At 41.4% G+C, this 16,979-nt stretch overlaps 1 protein-coding gene across 1 annotated transcript; it reads right to left on the bottom strand.

The window, feature by feature from the left end:
• Nucleotides 1-804: 804 nt before the first annotated feature.
• Nucleotides 805-16,733, bottom strand: slc2a15b (solute carrier family 2 member 15b). The gene is made up of 12 exons (XM_070919047.1): nucleotides 16,689-16,733; nucleotides 14,640-14,738; nucleotides 10,759-10,919; nucleotides 10,532-10,656; nucleotides 9,861-10,006; nucleotides 9,002-9,134; nucleotides 8,486-8,673; nucleotides 6,100-6,210; nucleotides 4,635-4,736; nucleotides 3,793-3,868; nucleotides 2,396-2,523; nucleotides 805-1,029 (listed from the first exon to the last, which is right to left on the bottom strand). The coding sequence occupies exons 1-12, from the start codon at nucleotides 16,731-16,733 to the stop codon at nucleotides 805-807; spliced, it is 1,539 nt and encodes a 512-aa protein (XP_070775148.1).
• Between the last annotated feature and the right edge of the window lie 246 nt (nucleotides 16,734-16,979).

The following is a 16,979-nucleotide window of genomic DNA, read 5'->3' as shown; positions in this document are numbered from 1 at the left end:
ATTTGATGTATGAAATGACTACTACAGTAGCCACAATAGCCAACTCTCGTAAAAAGAGACAAAATCACACAGTTGACTAAAAGGAAAGACGCAAACAAACATAAGCTCAAGTTCTTGGTCAAGATATTCACCTTGAGCTGAACACTGTAAACATATGGTGACAATAAATATTGTATTATTATGTGGAAACATCAGAGGAATGGCTTTCACACCTTGCCTCAGCTCACTGATGGAAGCACTGCCTCAGGGGTGTTATTGCTGTGTCACTAAATAAACATCTCCCCTCTGTACTGAGCGACACAGCGACAATGTTCAACACGGATTATGAACAGTGAAGTGATCATGGGATGTGTTCAAATAAAGTGAAGCTAACGCGGGGATTAAAACTTTCCGATAGCACTGTGAGAAACCAACCCAGCTCCTGTAAAAACGCTCTGAGATGCCGGGAAACGGATTAAAATGTCACTGGCAGTTGATTTGAAACACATGACTGCGTGACTTCTGTCTCACATAATGTACAGGAGCATCACTTTGACTGGGGATTAACTGTTGAAACAGGAATTATTGTGTGTGTGTGTGTGTGTCTGTGTGAAGACGGTTACGACTGTTGAACCAGACAAGTCTACTTTTCATTTTGGGAGTATGTGTGTACGTGTTGGTCTTTGTAGTTTTCACATGAAGCAGTAGATTTCCTCGTGGCCACAGAAGCTCCACATTTTATCTCTGCTACAGTTACTTCAGCCACAGCAAACCAAGAGGGCACACAGAGAGAAGAAACCACCATTTACACGTTGGTCCGCCTCCTTACTTTTCGTCGTGTTGGCCGAGGGTTCCGTAGCCGTTCATCAGAGCCATTTTGAGGTGACCATTGGTCAGCTCGTCTTCCAGGATGTTGTTCTTGACGGCGAACATCTGGCTGATCTCCATGAAGGTTTTGTTCTTGGTCTCTGGAATGATGAAGATGGTGTAGACGGCCACTCCCAAGCAGATCGTACAGAAGATCAGGTAACAGTAAGGACCTGTAGCTTCCTGCGGTGGGAGGACACACAGTGCAACTCTGAATCAAAGAATACACAGCAAATACTGTTCGGACTTTCTTTACAAAGTGGAAATTGTCCAAGGAAAGCAAAAGACGACATACTGTCATATGGCAGTTTCTACCACAAAACAACTACTGTTTACTGCAAGGACACAAAATAGGAAAATATGATCTTTAGACACAGACAGGCAACAGTGAAGCTAATTAAAGCAGATTAACATGAATTTAATGCAAAACATGATCAGAGAACACAAGTAGGCTACTGTAGGTTTTATACACACTACTTGAGATCACATTAAATGGATTAGTTAGCTTGAAAGCGAGAGACTTTGAATTTTTAAAGCAGCAATAATTGATTTTCTTCTTTTTTGGCTACTTGGGGGCAGCAGAACCGAGTCTTAAATACATTAACATATCAAACAAAGCATAGCAAACAGCTGCTATTTTTCCAGCAGATACAAAGCAACATCAGCATTCATTCGGAGTTGTGTTTCTCGCCACCTGATGAATGTTAAGTCCAGTATTCACTCTCCTTTTAGCTCTGTTTAGCTCTCCACCACCTTCTCAAGGAACTTTATCTCTTTATCTGCTAAATGCCCAGCTATGTTCACCAACTAGCCGCTAAAGTCCGTCTGTCAGAGTTCAGTGATGTGAAGATATGTAGCACTTAGAGATGAACCCACACGTAAGTATTTCAGCCATCATTAATGAGAAAATACTGATTAGTGCAGCTTTAAAGAGGAAACTGAATACTAAAGGGAACTTTGAAGGGGTTAGACATAATATAAAAACACAAGACAAGAACATGTACAAAGAGTACATCCAGGATAGGGACGTTTAGCCAAGCTTAGCTCAAAGACTGGAGGTAGACTTAAGCTGTTCCATTTACACATTTTCTGTGAAATTAAAAACTTTAAAAAAAGGACCACATGATGTCACAGAGAGCCCAGTTTTTTGAACTGTTGTGGCCAGAAGGGACAGATCATTGTCCTCTTTGCTTTGTGTCTGTTCGACTAGAACAACACTGAGGACAATGAGAGACGGCAAGGTCGTGATTTTTAATTGGTAGTTTTATTGGTGTTTGGGGAGTCGCCCCTATTCAAACAAAACCAGACAGCCCATATCATAATTGCCATGTGTCAGATCCTGGATGCAATGTCAAGATGAACTTGAGACGCTTAATGCCAGCTAGAATAAAGACACAAAAACAAACAAAACCGAAGGCCACATAAGATGTTCTTTTACAATGAACCTGACAGACACATGTTGGTCGCTTCAAGATTGAGGATTTCAAAATGCCACTCGCATCACAAACACACACAATGACTTCTGAGCAGAATTTGAGTTTGCTCTGACCTCGAGGAAGGGAAAGACGAAGCCGATGGTGAAGTTGGACATCCAGTTGAGGCATCCGGCCACAGTGTAGGCGGCCGGCCGGTGCGACTGCTTGAACAGCTCTGCGGTGATCAGGAAAGGCACACCAGCTGCACACAAGAGACAAACACATTCCTATTGTTTTAAAAAAAGGACACATTTTGACAACAGCAACCTTCGCAATCAATCAGTCATGGTTCACGTGACACATAAGTCATCTATCGGTCTGATCTAACGAGGCATCTTGTCAAGCTGTCATAATACAAATCACTTTTAACAACTCACTACAGCTGCATGAATCTATTGGGGGTTGTGAAATTAACACCAGCGTCTTCATTTATCAGATTAGTTTATCAATATTCCCACTCAGGACTATTCTTTGGCAGTCATTCAAAATAAACCGAACATGATACAACAAATGATAAACATGCCTCGAGCCCTAGTGCCATTATATAACCCTCCTTTTTTTCTGCGTGTACTTCATTATGTGTTCATTATGACTCGGTGATCATAGATTGACAAGAGAGGAGGATGTTTGTCAACTTGGCAAAAGTCCAACTCCGAAAACCACCACCAAGAAGCAGAGTAGCTTAGCCAGGTCTCGTGCAATTCATTAGTTTGACGTGCAGGATCTACGAGACGCTGTCATATAATTCTTCATTGTTAGAAGTGAAAGCTGCGAAGGAGAAATATGCATGAGTAAAAGCTCTAATGATGAGCTTTCCAAATGACGTCCTCATTATCTGCGCATGATAATTGCATAGAGGAAGGTTTAATATCGTCAAACCAATAACTCGGCCATAATTTGTCAACATCTGTGGTATGTATGGGGGGGGCGTCTTTTGCATGCAAGGTTTCATCTGAAGGAAACCGTATTCATCACGGCGAGCTTATGAACAATGAGCCATTAAAAGTCTAATTGCAGCAGCAGAAATCCTCGTCTGCGTGCAGAGGTATGGATTTTGCCGGCTTGAGGAATGACGCTATGTAAACCAGATTTGTTCTAATTCATCATCCTCGCAGGTCCACTCAACGCGCCTCCTAAAGTTGTAAACCATTGCCTCTTAATTCACTTCATTCAACTCATCCAGTGTACAAATGGCTGTGGGAATGGATGTAGTGTGGCAGTTATGATTTCCTAATTTACAAGACTAATGAAATACAATATCTCTTCACAGTCGGAGGATGAGTAGGGAGGGAGACGTTGCTGGTTTTTAAGATTTGGTGCCTGCTGTTGTGCGAGCTTCCAGCAGGGAGCAGTGTTATCTTACACACAGGGCGGCCTGGATCTAGTGCAGTATGTGTGGACTGGAAATGTTCCATTTTCTTTCGTTCTTAAAACAGAGGTTTCAAGTGAGATGCAGAGAGGGTAGATTTACCTGGACCTATGCAGAAGCCCGCAATAATCCCAACAACGCAGCCCACGCTGATGTAGCGCATGAAGGACAGCTGCGCCTGTGATTGGTCAAACACAAGTCTGAAGTCATGAGATGTTAACAATAGTAAACAAGTTGCACTGTTAATTCATTTGACTATATTTAATAATTCTGATTATATGTAACATATTAGGAACATGGTTTGTACAATGTATAGCATTTACTTCATACTCTCTTTCTTTGTACTGTTATTTATAAGTAAACAGGGGTTTTCCAAATGTGACTCAGTTCACTATTGTTTATTGACGAGAACATAGTTTTCTTTTTCTAATAATCTGGTAAATGTTTGTCATTTTACTCTTAAAGGATAGGTAATTTCACAATTTTTCAGTTCCATCTTAGAACAATAGTATGAACATCGTTCATTCTGTTCATGCAGGCCATTGAGAGATCCCTCCCTAATGCGAGTCCACAGTCCTCCTCTGCAAAAATGTATCAGAAGGTTTACCTGAAGCCAATATGAGGCTTCATTCCTTTAGAAGATATCCACTTGATTTGTTTAACTCAGTGTCACAGCCTTTTTTGTACAAAATTCGCTTTTGATTACATTTTTGCACAGAATGATCATTGATACGAACAGGAGAGAAAATTACAGTGAGCAAAACCTGTTTCAATGTTCATACAGAAATCAATACCGTATGAACATTACCATAAATTAGACACAGATTTTAGTAAATAATTATGTAAATGCCGTAATGTCCTTGGTCCCATTTAAAACAATGTACCGAATGCCCCACGACACAGTCTGCAAGTTAATGTGATATATTCCTAGACGAGCGGGTTACCTGGAAGAGGACAGACACTGTGATCCCAGAACAGCAGAGTCCCATGAAGAGGAAGCCGCCAATCATCAGAGGTCTTCTGCCCAGACGCTCGATAGTAAAACACTGCAAAATGGACAAAGAGGCAAGACCTGTTGTGATTGGCTCGCAACATGCGACATCACCAAAAGGCAAAAAACAGTTGATGTTTTATCCTCTGATCATTAATTTCAGCCCATTTCATGTTTTTCATGCAACACGCAGGACAACAATAATGAGCCATTTGGCTAAATGTGGCAACTTTATATCTCATTGATGTCAATTAATGTCCCTGATAAATAAACAAATGAGTGAAAGTAAAGAAATGAAAAAATGATGTGTGCTGTGACACTAATTTTATTTATTTATTTACAGCATGGACCAGTGCCATATGCTACAGTATCAACAGATATTTGGACTTGTCATGGCAGGAAAATGGCTCAGTTCCATTAAATGCCAGCACAAAACCAGGACCCTGGAGGAAGCTCACCTAAATGGAACACAGTCATTTTTAATGTTATCAATAACACGTGTGCTTTTCCTGCTGTGACAAGCCAAAATGTCTGCTGTGAAAAAACGTCTATAGCGTATTCTAGTTTGCAACACCGCTCCCTCGATGGGCCTTATACAGTACAGCACTCAATAGTAACACACATACAGACCAATAAAAACACAATGATACAATAAAATACCAATGAAAAGTACCTGATCATTCATAGCTACAAACTCAACTTGAGTTTAAAATAATCCCAGTCATGATTTGTTCTGGGTAAAGAGTTCAACATATTGATCCCCCAAACAGAGAAAGACATCAGTCCAACGGAGGACTGACATTAAAGGTTTTCACTCAGAACATACATTCAAAAATTACTTGCACAGCATATTATTATTATTATTATTATTATTATAGCTGAAACTAACAATCCATCTTTTTGATTGAAATGGCAAATGACAAATGACTTTTTTCAACTCCACAAATTACTTTTCAGTAAAAATCAGACTTTTCAACCTCAAGTTACCAGAGCAAAGTGACATTTTCAATATTTGTTATTTTGTGTCACCAAAAGTCAAAAGTCCATCAAAAAGATTTTACAACACAAAACAGAGAAAAGCAGCTCATTCTCACATTGTAATGTTTTGTATTTTTACTTGATTAATGACTAAAACGATCAGTCAAATACTGTCAAATAATCAATTCAATTGTTAATTTATAATTAATCATTTTGTCTATAAATAAAACGCTCATCACAAGTTTATGGAGCCAATGGTGACGTCATCAAATTACTTACTAAACACACCAAAACCAAAAAGATACTAAATTGACGTGTTATGTTATAAAATGGAGAAAAAGCAGTGGATCCACTAATTGAATGGTCGTTTAAGCACCATATAACATAGTGTCATATCATATATATAATAATGTCATCTTAGTGTGATCATGCCTACTCACCCCCAGCATCCCAGAGAGGACCTCTATGGCACCAGTTCCCACTGTTGTGTACTGAATATGAGGGTCTGGGATTCCTGCGTTCTTAAAGATGTCATTTGTGTAGAACCAGATCTGAAATTGACATGAGACATGAAGTTTATTAATATGATGAATATGTCCGATCGCAGACAGACACACACCCACACACAGACAGACGCTTTGAAACTCAAAAGTTTGTCTTCTTTTTATTTCTCTTTCTCTCTCTCGTCGTTCTGCTTATTTGGTGTTTCCGTGTGATTCATCATAGTGATCATTATCATCACGCCGACCATCACTCATGCATTTGAGATGCAGCGTTTCATCAGTATGGACTTCTGACAAGTGCTCCCCTTGAAATTAATTTGTGTATTCTCATTAATCACACTTTGCTGATGCAACATCCATCATTGATGAGGTGTGGAAAAGATCGTGATTGGTGCGGTTAAATGCCGTCTTGTTGATTTAGTAACCGAACATATACTATTTCATCACCATCGCAGCACTGAAGTATGCATACACACGCCTACATCAAAAACATGCATAAACAAACAATTTAAAAAAGTTAAAGAATTGGGGCCAGTTATATTGTTTTGAACACATGAATTTATATACTAATGGGCTAAAATTCTTCCTCACTGAACTGAAATCTTTTTATATCAGATTATGAACAAAACGCTGCTCAACCGATAAACAGCAATCCTTTGCATCCTTAGAGTCACCAGTGTTTTGACTATTTACACCCATATGTGCTCGGAATAGATATTTGATTTTGATTTTTCAGTAGTCTTCATCCATCCATCCATATTCATAAGCTGGGCAAGCAGCATATTTCCCTCTGCGACTTTCTCCAGCTCTTCCAGGCCAAAACCAAGCTGTTCCTGGACCAGCTGACTGGTGTAGTCCCTCTGGTGCATCTGGGCGCTCAACAAGGTCTTGTCCCAATTACACAGCCAGAGGGAGGCACCTTAAGGGCACCATGCACATGTCTGAACAGACTTATCTGAATCCTCTAAACTCCACGGTCCTCCTGGATCATTTAGCTCCCCTGTTAGAGTGAGCTGTGTTGAAAGCCGTTCTTTAGGTCACTGGTCAGAATGAAGACTGGCCTACAAATCAAGAGTGTTGCTTTGTGGTTCCACTTCTTATTGCAGAGTCTACCTGAAACTAGCTGGCATTTGACGTGACAATTATTTGCCAGGTAGAGGACCATGACCTCGATGACCCCGTCTCTGATCACGTCACATTCCACCACAGATTTATCTGGTGTGTTACAGCCCATTAAATGACAACATCATGTGAAAAAGTGCTGAGATACCGCTCTAATGCCACTAAACTTGACAGTTGTCTTGATAAACCATACTTGAAAAGAAGAAAGGGGACTAAGTGCACTGAGCTTCACTTCATGGCGAGAGTACAACAAACCTCTCACTTTCATCCCCTGCCTCTTTCTCCTGATACTAATAACAAAACGGGTAAAAACTGCTTTATTCTTCAGTGAACAGGAGAAGATTCACACGGTGTTTCTCTCAAATCTGACCACTGCAGTCACCTTCCTAAACAGGCCCAGATGGCATCCTTTTTCAGCATGTACAACTTATGTGGAATTTCTCCTTCTTGGTTTACCCATGGGTTCATTTATTTATTATTATGAATATATCTGTTTACTGTAGTTTGTCTCATTGTCTGGCTCAATTGTTCTTGTAGGAGGGATGGGAGCCAAAGAATCTGATCCCTTTTTGTCTTGCCAATGTCATTTTGAAACATCTCCCGTGGGCCAAATATAAAGATGTATTTTGTATAAATAAAATTAGAAGTCTTCGAAACAACAAGTATGTTTTCACTTTAAACTCTTGAAATGTCTGATTTAGCATCTTGTGTGACTCGTTTGAGGCCTTCAAGTGTTCCCGTCTGAATCAACTGAGACAGAGGGACTCAGAGGGACTCAGTGGGACTTGGTGGGACTTGGTGGGACTCGGTGGGGGTGTGCCCCTGCTGGGAAATGGTACTAGCATGTGAATGACTGCAAAGATGTGTTTGACTTTGTGTGTGGAGGAGTGGACCCTCTTACATGGGGTAATACTAACAGAGAGGACCAGGAGATAATGAAGCATGGTCCTGTTGCCCCCCTGCTTAGTCACTCACTGGCTGCATGTGGGACTGTGATGTATGGACAGGAGGAGGTGCAGATGGGTGGAGCACAGCTGGGAACTGTAGCAATATGAGCTCTCACTCATATAGTAACTGCGCAGTCTTTGCACATCCAAAATGTGAGCATGGGCGCACGCACACACACACACACACACACACACACACACACACACACACACACACAAAGACAGAAAGGACAACAATGCTTTACCACACTTACCGCATCAATGCCAGACAGCTGCATGCCGATGTTGACAACCGCAATGGTGATGACCTGCCAGCGAACACAGCGGTCCGTGAGCAGGCTGCGGACCGAGATGGTCTGGATGGAGGACAGAGAGCGCTGCTCCTCCTGCATCTCCTCAACCTCCGCCTGGATGTTTCCTTTAGTACGGTACCACTTCAGGGCTAAAGGACGGAAAGAAAAACTTTGACCATCAACGGGTCCAGTCATCCCAGTGCACTGAGCGGTATGCTGTGACAAGAGCTGACAACGAACGTTCATCATCAGCGGATTAAATGTTATAAAACATCGTGTTTTCAATGAATGTGCAACACAGAAATGTCTGGCCACAACCCATAGTGATTAAAAGTCATATCCTTTGACTTTTCATATGGCTAACATGGCACAGAAGAAAGGAGAAGAGAAACAAGAACTACAGGTTGTTAAGAGAAATTATGACACACTCTTTACTTCATATAAACAAACATAAAAATGAACAGTCCATATTCTCACCTGCGATGGTGGCGTGAACATTTCCCTTCTCTATCAACAGGTAACGTGGACTCTCTGGAAACCATGGCAACAGCATCAGCTGGATCGTGGTAGGAAACACCACCAGGGACAGGAGCAGAGGCCAGTGCTCTTCCTGTGTGGGAAAAAAAAAAAACATACAGTAACCTTACTAACATGTTCCTAAATGTAACAAATCAGCAGCTTTTACTAATCAACCCATCATCTCTAACAAATATGTTCTGTTAAAAACGATGTAAAAGATGAACCAAACGTAGTTCTGAAAATCTTTCATTTTTTTAAGACATGTCTGTTTAGCATAATTCTTCTGTGCAGCTGTTCAATATATCAGCAACCCCCCCCCCCCCCCCCCCGTACTGTATCAGACAGATGGAGAGAGCATCACTTGATCCAGTTCTACCAGAAACAGGAAGAAAAAAAACATGGATGGGAGGAGGAGGAGGAGGAGGAGAATGGGTTATATAAATAATTATCTAATTATAGCACAACGGTGTGTTCACATGCTGCATCCTGCTGCATCATTTGTGCTTATAAGCGATATGTGAATGTGCCATAGTTTATAAAAATACACTGGTGTGCTTAAAATAGCTTCAAGCTCAGGTCTGAGAAGAAAATCAAGAATCTGATGTGTTATCAGGACTTGGTGGGACTAGGACTAGCTGACTAAGCTAATGTCTATGCCACAAATTCAGTATCAGAATGTAATTCATAACCTGTCAAAAATCAGAACTATGTCAACAATTGACAGATTAAAGATAAAAGGACACAACTCTAACTGTTACCCAGCCACCCACATAACAGAGTACACCTGTGTAGCATTTGAACGCCACGATGTTAGTACCTTCCCCAGCAGTTCACCGAGTCCCAGGACCTGAGCGATGAAGACTCCGAGACAAATGTGAATGCTGGGAACGAGGCCCAGGAAGCCTCGCAGGTTCTTGGGGGCAATCTCACCGAGGTACATCGGCACCACACTGAGAGAGATACCTGTGGGGGAAAAAACCAGGCAAACATCAGCACAACTTAAATGTGTGTACAATTTCATCAGACTGTCTTGAATGAATGTTAAGCACAAGCTGGTGATCTCTTTTTCCAGTGTTGGAATATGATTCAGTGTTTTTTAGTTCCAATTATTTAATATTTGCTAATGTCAGACATTAAATGCCTGCGTTGTTATACAGTTAATGAAAATTCACTGAATATCAGAAAAAAAAAATGGAGGAATGGATTCCAAGAAGGCCTGATGAAGAAAATCATAAGAAGACATTAGAAGCACTTTCAAAATAAAGGATGACTAATTCCAACGAAACATCTACAAATCAACATGAGCACATGACAAAGCTCTGCATAGGCTGTAGTACACAAAACATGCAGCTACCTATTTGTCTCTGCAATGTGCTATTGTAGCTTTGCCTCTCTTTATCTGCAAATAAATGCCACTTTTTGTATTTAAAATTGCCTCTAGCTTCTAGTTTTATGTTGAGGATGACTGTGACACATCATCAGGCCTACCTGAGTGTATTCCTGTGATGAAGCGTCCAATAATGACCATCGCAGGCATCCTGCACCCTCTGCTGAAGCCCATGAGAGCTCCTCCAATAAACACCAGCACAGAGGATCTCACCAGCGTCCCTTTCCTGTTTGGAAGTACAGTGATCCGTCTTTTCTCAACCATCTCAAACAATAATATGTTTGTAAGTGTCAGAAGCGCAGGCTGATGGCATTTTACAAGCACAAACCTTCCATAGTTGGTAACGAGTCTGCCCACCAGCAGGGCCCCGGTCATCCCACCGACAGCAAAGATCGACACGGTGAGGGAGTACAAGACGGTGAGGAGCTCCTCATCCGGAGCCCAGTCGTAACTTTCTATCATCGTCTCATTGTAGAAATCTTTGATGTACTGGTGGAAGAAAGAAAGAATTAAGTTAATTCATTTAGCATTGTCCAATATAGTCTCTGGCTTTTGTCTGCAAAAAAATGCATCTGCATTTCTGATCCGTCGTTAGCGTCGTTAGAACGCATTAGCTCGGAGGGCTGACTTGGCTTGTTTACTATATTACTGAACGTCGCTGTCACCCTGAACGAGCCGCCGAACCCTGTTCAACAATCTGGCGGTTCAGTAAAGCGTTGCTTGATAGTCTATCTGAAAAAAAGGAATGAATAGTCGAGTATTCGTATTGAACGGCCATATTCAATTCCACTGACAAAATTCTGAGTGAGGTACAGCTCTAAGAAATATACAGGCTACAGTACGTGATATCTTAATAACTTAAGAACACAATACGGCAAAAGGAAGAAAACTGAACAAGCCTACATTTGTATACCCCATCACTCCAATAGACCTGAAGCATAAAAATGGTGGCAATGAAATTTGACATCAACACATGATTAACTATTTCCCAGATGTTTTAATCAGCATGTGAGGCAGCCATATTCATGTGATTCTTTTAGAGTAGACAGGAAGTTCATCGAGTCGAATCTAATTTGACGAGACAGGGATCATAAACTGCATGCTCGATGTAATGACGGAGGTCATTCTTGCAGTGTGACAGAAATTTACTGTAAGGGCCGACAACGTGCCTCAGATTCCATTCAGGTTTATCTGACAGTGAAGCTCTCCTGGAGAATCTGTTCCACTGAACCCAGTTTATCTCAAGAGACAAATTTCATTTGAATTCGTATCAACAGCTTTAATATTAACACTGCTCAACAGATTTGTTTTGTTGTGTAAATAGTGAGGATCCAGAGTGACAGTGTGAAAGAATGGATGGTCCTCAGGGAGTTCAGCGATGAGAGAGGGAAGAAAAGCTGTAATTCGTCAATTTGTCATGGAACTCTGTGAACAGTATGTGTCCAATTTGTCCCAAGAATGTGACCATCTCCAACACGTGAGGGGAGCTGTATAAACTTAGTATAACTTCAGAGTCAGAACAGATACCTGCTGTTTAAAAGGGAAGGCCTACATACAACATGCAGGCAGTTGTGGACGGCAGATGCTGGTAATAATAAAAAGGCATGGATCTTTACTCAGCCTTGATGGCCTTATTGCCAAATATTGCTTCTGTCCGTTAAGATGTGTTTAGTGGTTGAAGAACGAATCAAAGTGACACTGATTAGCAGAACATACATAAAAAGGACATAGCGATCCAATAAGCTGGATATTTATATTAGTAGTGATATTAACCTTATTAAGTGGATCAGGTTGGTCAAACGGTTTCTTATTCACTGTTATAAAATTCAGTGATTCCACCTTTATTCAGTCCCACTGGGCCGCCAACTGAAATCTGAGCACCACTGCACTGGTGACACTTGGTGCGCTATATTGCCTTATTTCTGCCAGCAGTTATTATTCTGTCACTTGAACTGCATTCTCACAGCTGGAGCCCCATTATTTTCTGCTCTGTTCATTTATTACAGTGACTTCATGTCACTACATAAATGGTAACTTGTAACTTCCAATGTGCAGTTATAATCTCATGTTACCTTACACACAATGCAGTGTACTGCATACATGTACAGATTTCACCAGGACAGAAAAAGTCAATTTGGTGCATCTCCAACTGGACTACTAACAGTGTCGCTGCCCCTCTTTCCATGAGGGCACATGGTAAGTCAGCAAAATACCTAAAAGGCACGGAATTAGACAAAAAAAACCCTGCCAGTTCACTAGTGCAACCCTGCTCCTTGTGTAATGTTTCTGCACAAAAAAAAAAGAGCCCTACTGAAAGTCTAGAGACCTCACTGACACAGCAAGTGATACACAGGAAGAACACAATGAACAAGGAGGGCGATCCACATCATCTGATCTACTGAATGATAGCTAGAACCTCCTTTGCTTTTCATATGCTTTGAGACAAATGGGCTCCCGCTTCCTCCCTTCAACTTTCAAGCCAAAGCTAAACTTACAAGGCCAACACTTCGACACAATACATAGTATTCTCCTGTTTTGCCATGGCCACCTGCCTAAAATAAACAGTTGAGGAAGTCCATGACAAGTTTAGCTCACTGATAATGTAATCGGATTACTAGAAACACAAAGTCAGGTCATTAGTTCTTTAGGTATCCTATAAAAACCTCTTCAACCTTTTTTTCTCTCAACTCACCACCAACTGAACCTAAAACCTGATTTGGAGCATACAGACGTAACTAACGTCAGATGACACACAGAAGTCAACAGTGACACTGCCGATATGTGCCTTTTATTCAAGTGGCTATAATCGATAGAATTATCACCTGAATCTGCAGCTCCCGTTTTACATACTGAGTTTCAGCTCATTGTTTAGATGTGCGGCCCACAACTTTACCATTTTGGTTCACTCTCACCGTGATTTCATAGAAAAAGCTCGAACAACGTAGTTGTAGAGGGGGGGTTGGTAGGGACACAACAACTGAACTAAAATAGAGAGAATCTTGGACAAAAAACTGTTATTGCAGGTTTAAATAAATATTTTGACATTTTGGGAAATTGCTGGTAGTGTTAGATGAAAAGATCGATACCCCTCTCATGTCTGTAAGATAAATACAGAGCTGTCAGCTTGGCGACTGGGGAAACAGCCAGCCTGGCTGTGTGACATTAGTTATGCCAACAAACAGTTGCAGCAAACAATTTCTCATATTATACAAAACTACAAATGGCCATTTTTACTGTGTGTGTGTACATATGAAACAAATGAGATATAGCATGTTAATTATTGAGCTTTAGAGGTGCTGGTGTGTTTTTGAACTGCGGACAGACCCAGGCTAGCTGTTTCCCCCTGCTTCCTGTCTTTATGCTCAGCTAAGTTTAGCTAAGCTAATTGTCTCTCTAGCTCTGTACGTAACACTCAGATATGAGTGCTTTCATGTTCCATCTAACTATTAGCAAGAAAGTGAAAGAGCGGATTTCCCCCAAATGTCTAACCATTCTTTTAAAAAGGCACGATGTGAAGAATTTAAAAATTTTTTTGGTGCCCCACAGCGGTAACATATAAAAAAGACACTGTGTCAAACATCAATGCTAATGTCTGACCCACGTCCAACCTGGGGACAGTGAGATAAATGGGCTGAAAACACAGAAGGCACCAGGCTTTTTCACATTTCTTAACAAGCAAAAGCGCAGAAATATTTGAAAGATGCTTTAAGCACAAAAAACTTGAGAAAAGCTCACGTCCATTCTGCTTCACTGATGAAAGACAGTGAAAGAAACTGCGGAAAATGAGGAATTCTCTTTCCATGCAACTCCCTCCTAAGAACCGCACACTACACCAGCATGAGATGCGGCACTGAATCTCACATGCTTCAACGCGGTGGCGGTCCGCGGCCAAACAGGAGTGCTTCACAGCTTAGTCACTGCACCGCGGCGAATCAAACATCGAAGGAACAGACCAGAACACATGATGGATAAAAACGACAGAACATCGATGACATGGTGAGGCAGATTTGATTTGACACACAAACCCACATGACTTCACGTGACAATGAAATACAATCTGACCTTTAACATCTAAAAGTCATCCACTATCACCCCAGTGTGTTGGGATATTGGAATATTTGGTGTGGGAAATCTATTTTAAAACTCTGGTCAATGAGGACGACAGCAACATCATGATGACGATGTTGATGATGTGGTGGCGACACAAACCTGTGCAGGAGAGTTGACGACTGCCAAATTGTAGCCATAGAGCATCGAGCTGCCGAACGAGGCCAGAAACGCAACCGCCAGCAGAGGCTTTGTAAGATGCTGAAGAAAAGATGAGGAGAGAAAACAAGTCAGATACCAACAAAAAATACACAATTAAATGTGCAGAGGCCTGAAACGTCCCTGAGGTCCAATTTAATGTGAGATCACAGACATTAGTTATTATAACGACTAAGGTATTAGCTTAGTGTTTGTCTTTGAAAGGATTTTTTTATAAAACTGACCTGGCCAGTGGATTTTCCTCATTTATCATAAATAAATAGAAAGTGTAAATAATGAAATGCACATGAGTTTTACAGTCATGAGGCCTATATTAAAAAAATCTGAGCAAGATATTCATAACACATATGGTTTCTTGGGTTGTTTTCATGGCATCTTAGTTAAAAATGATCTGAAAATAGAAATAAACTCACAATTTAAAAAGTGGCCTTGTAGAAAAAAAGTCACCATTATCAAAACTACGCCAGCAAAGTACTTATGGACTTATGTACTTATGTATGGACTGGTTAAAAGCTTCATAACTGAATGCTGTGTGCATGTTGTGTCCACTTTCTAGACTTGTCTGCAGCCTGTAAAGAGATCAGCTCATTCTGCAGGAGTATTTAACAGCGTTATTATAAAGGGTAGCCTATATGTTGCATAGGAGTGCGTGATCTTTGGACTTGGCAGCAGAGCTGAACAGGCACTGAGCAGCACGGGACTGAATCAGAAGAGGAGAAACAAACCGGCACCTGGATACAGGCCAGATCCAACCAGTCCGTTCACTTGTACCATAAAACACAACTGAACAAATGCTACACTAGTTTGCAGCCAAACACAGATTTAGTGAAGCGACAACAGCTCTGCTTCTCGGGCACCAGCTGAACTTGTGTAGCAGTTTGAGAAAAGACAAGTACTGTAAAGGTTCTAGAGAGCGTTCAGTGTTACATACATGTTGACCCCCCAAAGTCACATGAGCCCAGCTCTGTCTTCAAAGGGGACGGGGGCAGTCTACTGTATTTTCATTAGCAACGGCCTGGAGCTACCCTCTTGGCTGCCATCCTAAATTCCAGCACACAGAGCTTAGCTGACCTCCAAGGTAGAAGGTCGGCGGGATTATAATGTGTTTTTGAAATGTCCATACCTTTGAATGGAGCATGGAGAAAACTGGTAGCTGCACAAGTGGCCCACCTTATAACAGAGCTGTTATAAGGTGGGCACTGAGCTGCCGAAATAACAGCTCTGTTTTGTTTTCATCATTTTAAATAAAATAAAGGCTTTACAAAAACAGTGTTCTTAAACATCAGCGAGTCGAAGGAATCGACTCATGTGAAAGTGGAGCGTGTTGGTGCGACGAGCAGGCAGAGGAGGAACCCTCTGCTCTGAAGGAACAATAACAGCATAGATGCCTTAGTGAAACCTAATTCTGCCTGATGGAGAGAGTTAGGCGACTACACGTGAAAGAGGCTCATGGCAGACAATGCTGCCCAGTCTGCATTCAATTTAGGTTGATTATCTGTTTAGATGTGCAGCTCTTCACATGTCACTTTGGTCAGAGCTCTGGGCAGCTATGTTTAGGACTATAGTGCTTTTAGTGGCTTTTCTTTGTCCTTTTGCTGGTTTGATTTTGATTGATTTTAGGTTCAATTAAAGGCTGTTTTGACAACACAGTGAAATCTCACTGTCGCACCAGGAGATTCACAAACTTTTCCACGTCTAAAGTCACAGGCAGCATCTGGTATGAACATTGATCCTGAACCAAGTTTGGATATGTTTTGATGATTGATGATTACAAATACACTGGTTGATCTGTCTGTATTGACAGTATTGGAGACAATGAGGTCACTGGGTGGTTTAAAGTCTGTTCTCTCAAGATAATCCACAACATATGTGAATAAAATAAAATAAAAAAGACATCATATACTTTGTTCCAAGTGAAAACAGCAACCCAGTGTGGAGGGCTGATCTGCACGTCAATCATCTCTGCAGGTAATCTCTTAAATGAACACTCACCGTGCTGCTCTTTGCATCGTTTTCCAGTAACAGTTCCTCCGCCATTTAAGTCATGAATAATTACTCCCCCTGTGTGCTCTGCTCGTTTGAGATGAGAGACGGCTCATCGGCACAACTTTTCAAACTCCTCACTCCGCATCCCCATTTGTAGTTTTCAGACACGTTCGCGGGACAGAGAGGAGGCGTTTTCGTGTTGATGGGCGGAATTAACAAGCTTGTCAAACTCCCGGCCTCCAATCATCGGAGCGCATCGCGGAGCAAGGCCCATCCCAGCCGTGAATCGTTTTCCCC

The sequence above is a fragment of the Enoplosus armatus genome, chromosome 2 (genome assembly GCF_043641665.1).
Source record: "Enoplosus armatus isolate fEnoArm2 chromosome 2, fEnoArm2.hap1, whole genome shotgun sequence".
Taxonomy (NCBI): Eukaryota; Metazoa; Chordata; class Actinopteri; order Centrarchiformes; family Enoplosidae; genus Enoplosus; species Enoplosus armatus.
This window is presented reverse-complemented; position numbering and strand designations above follow the sequence as displayed.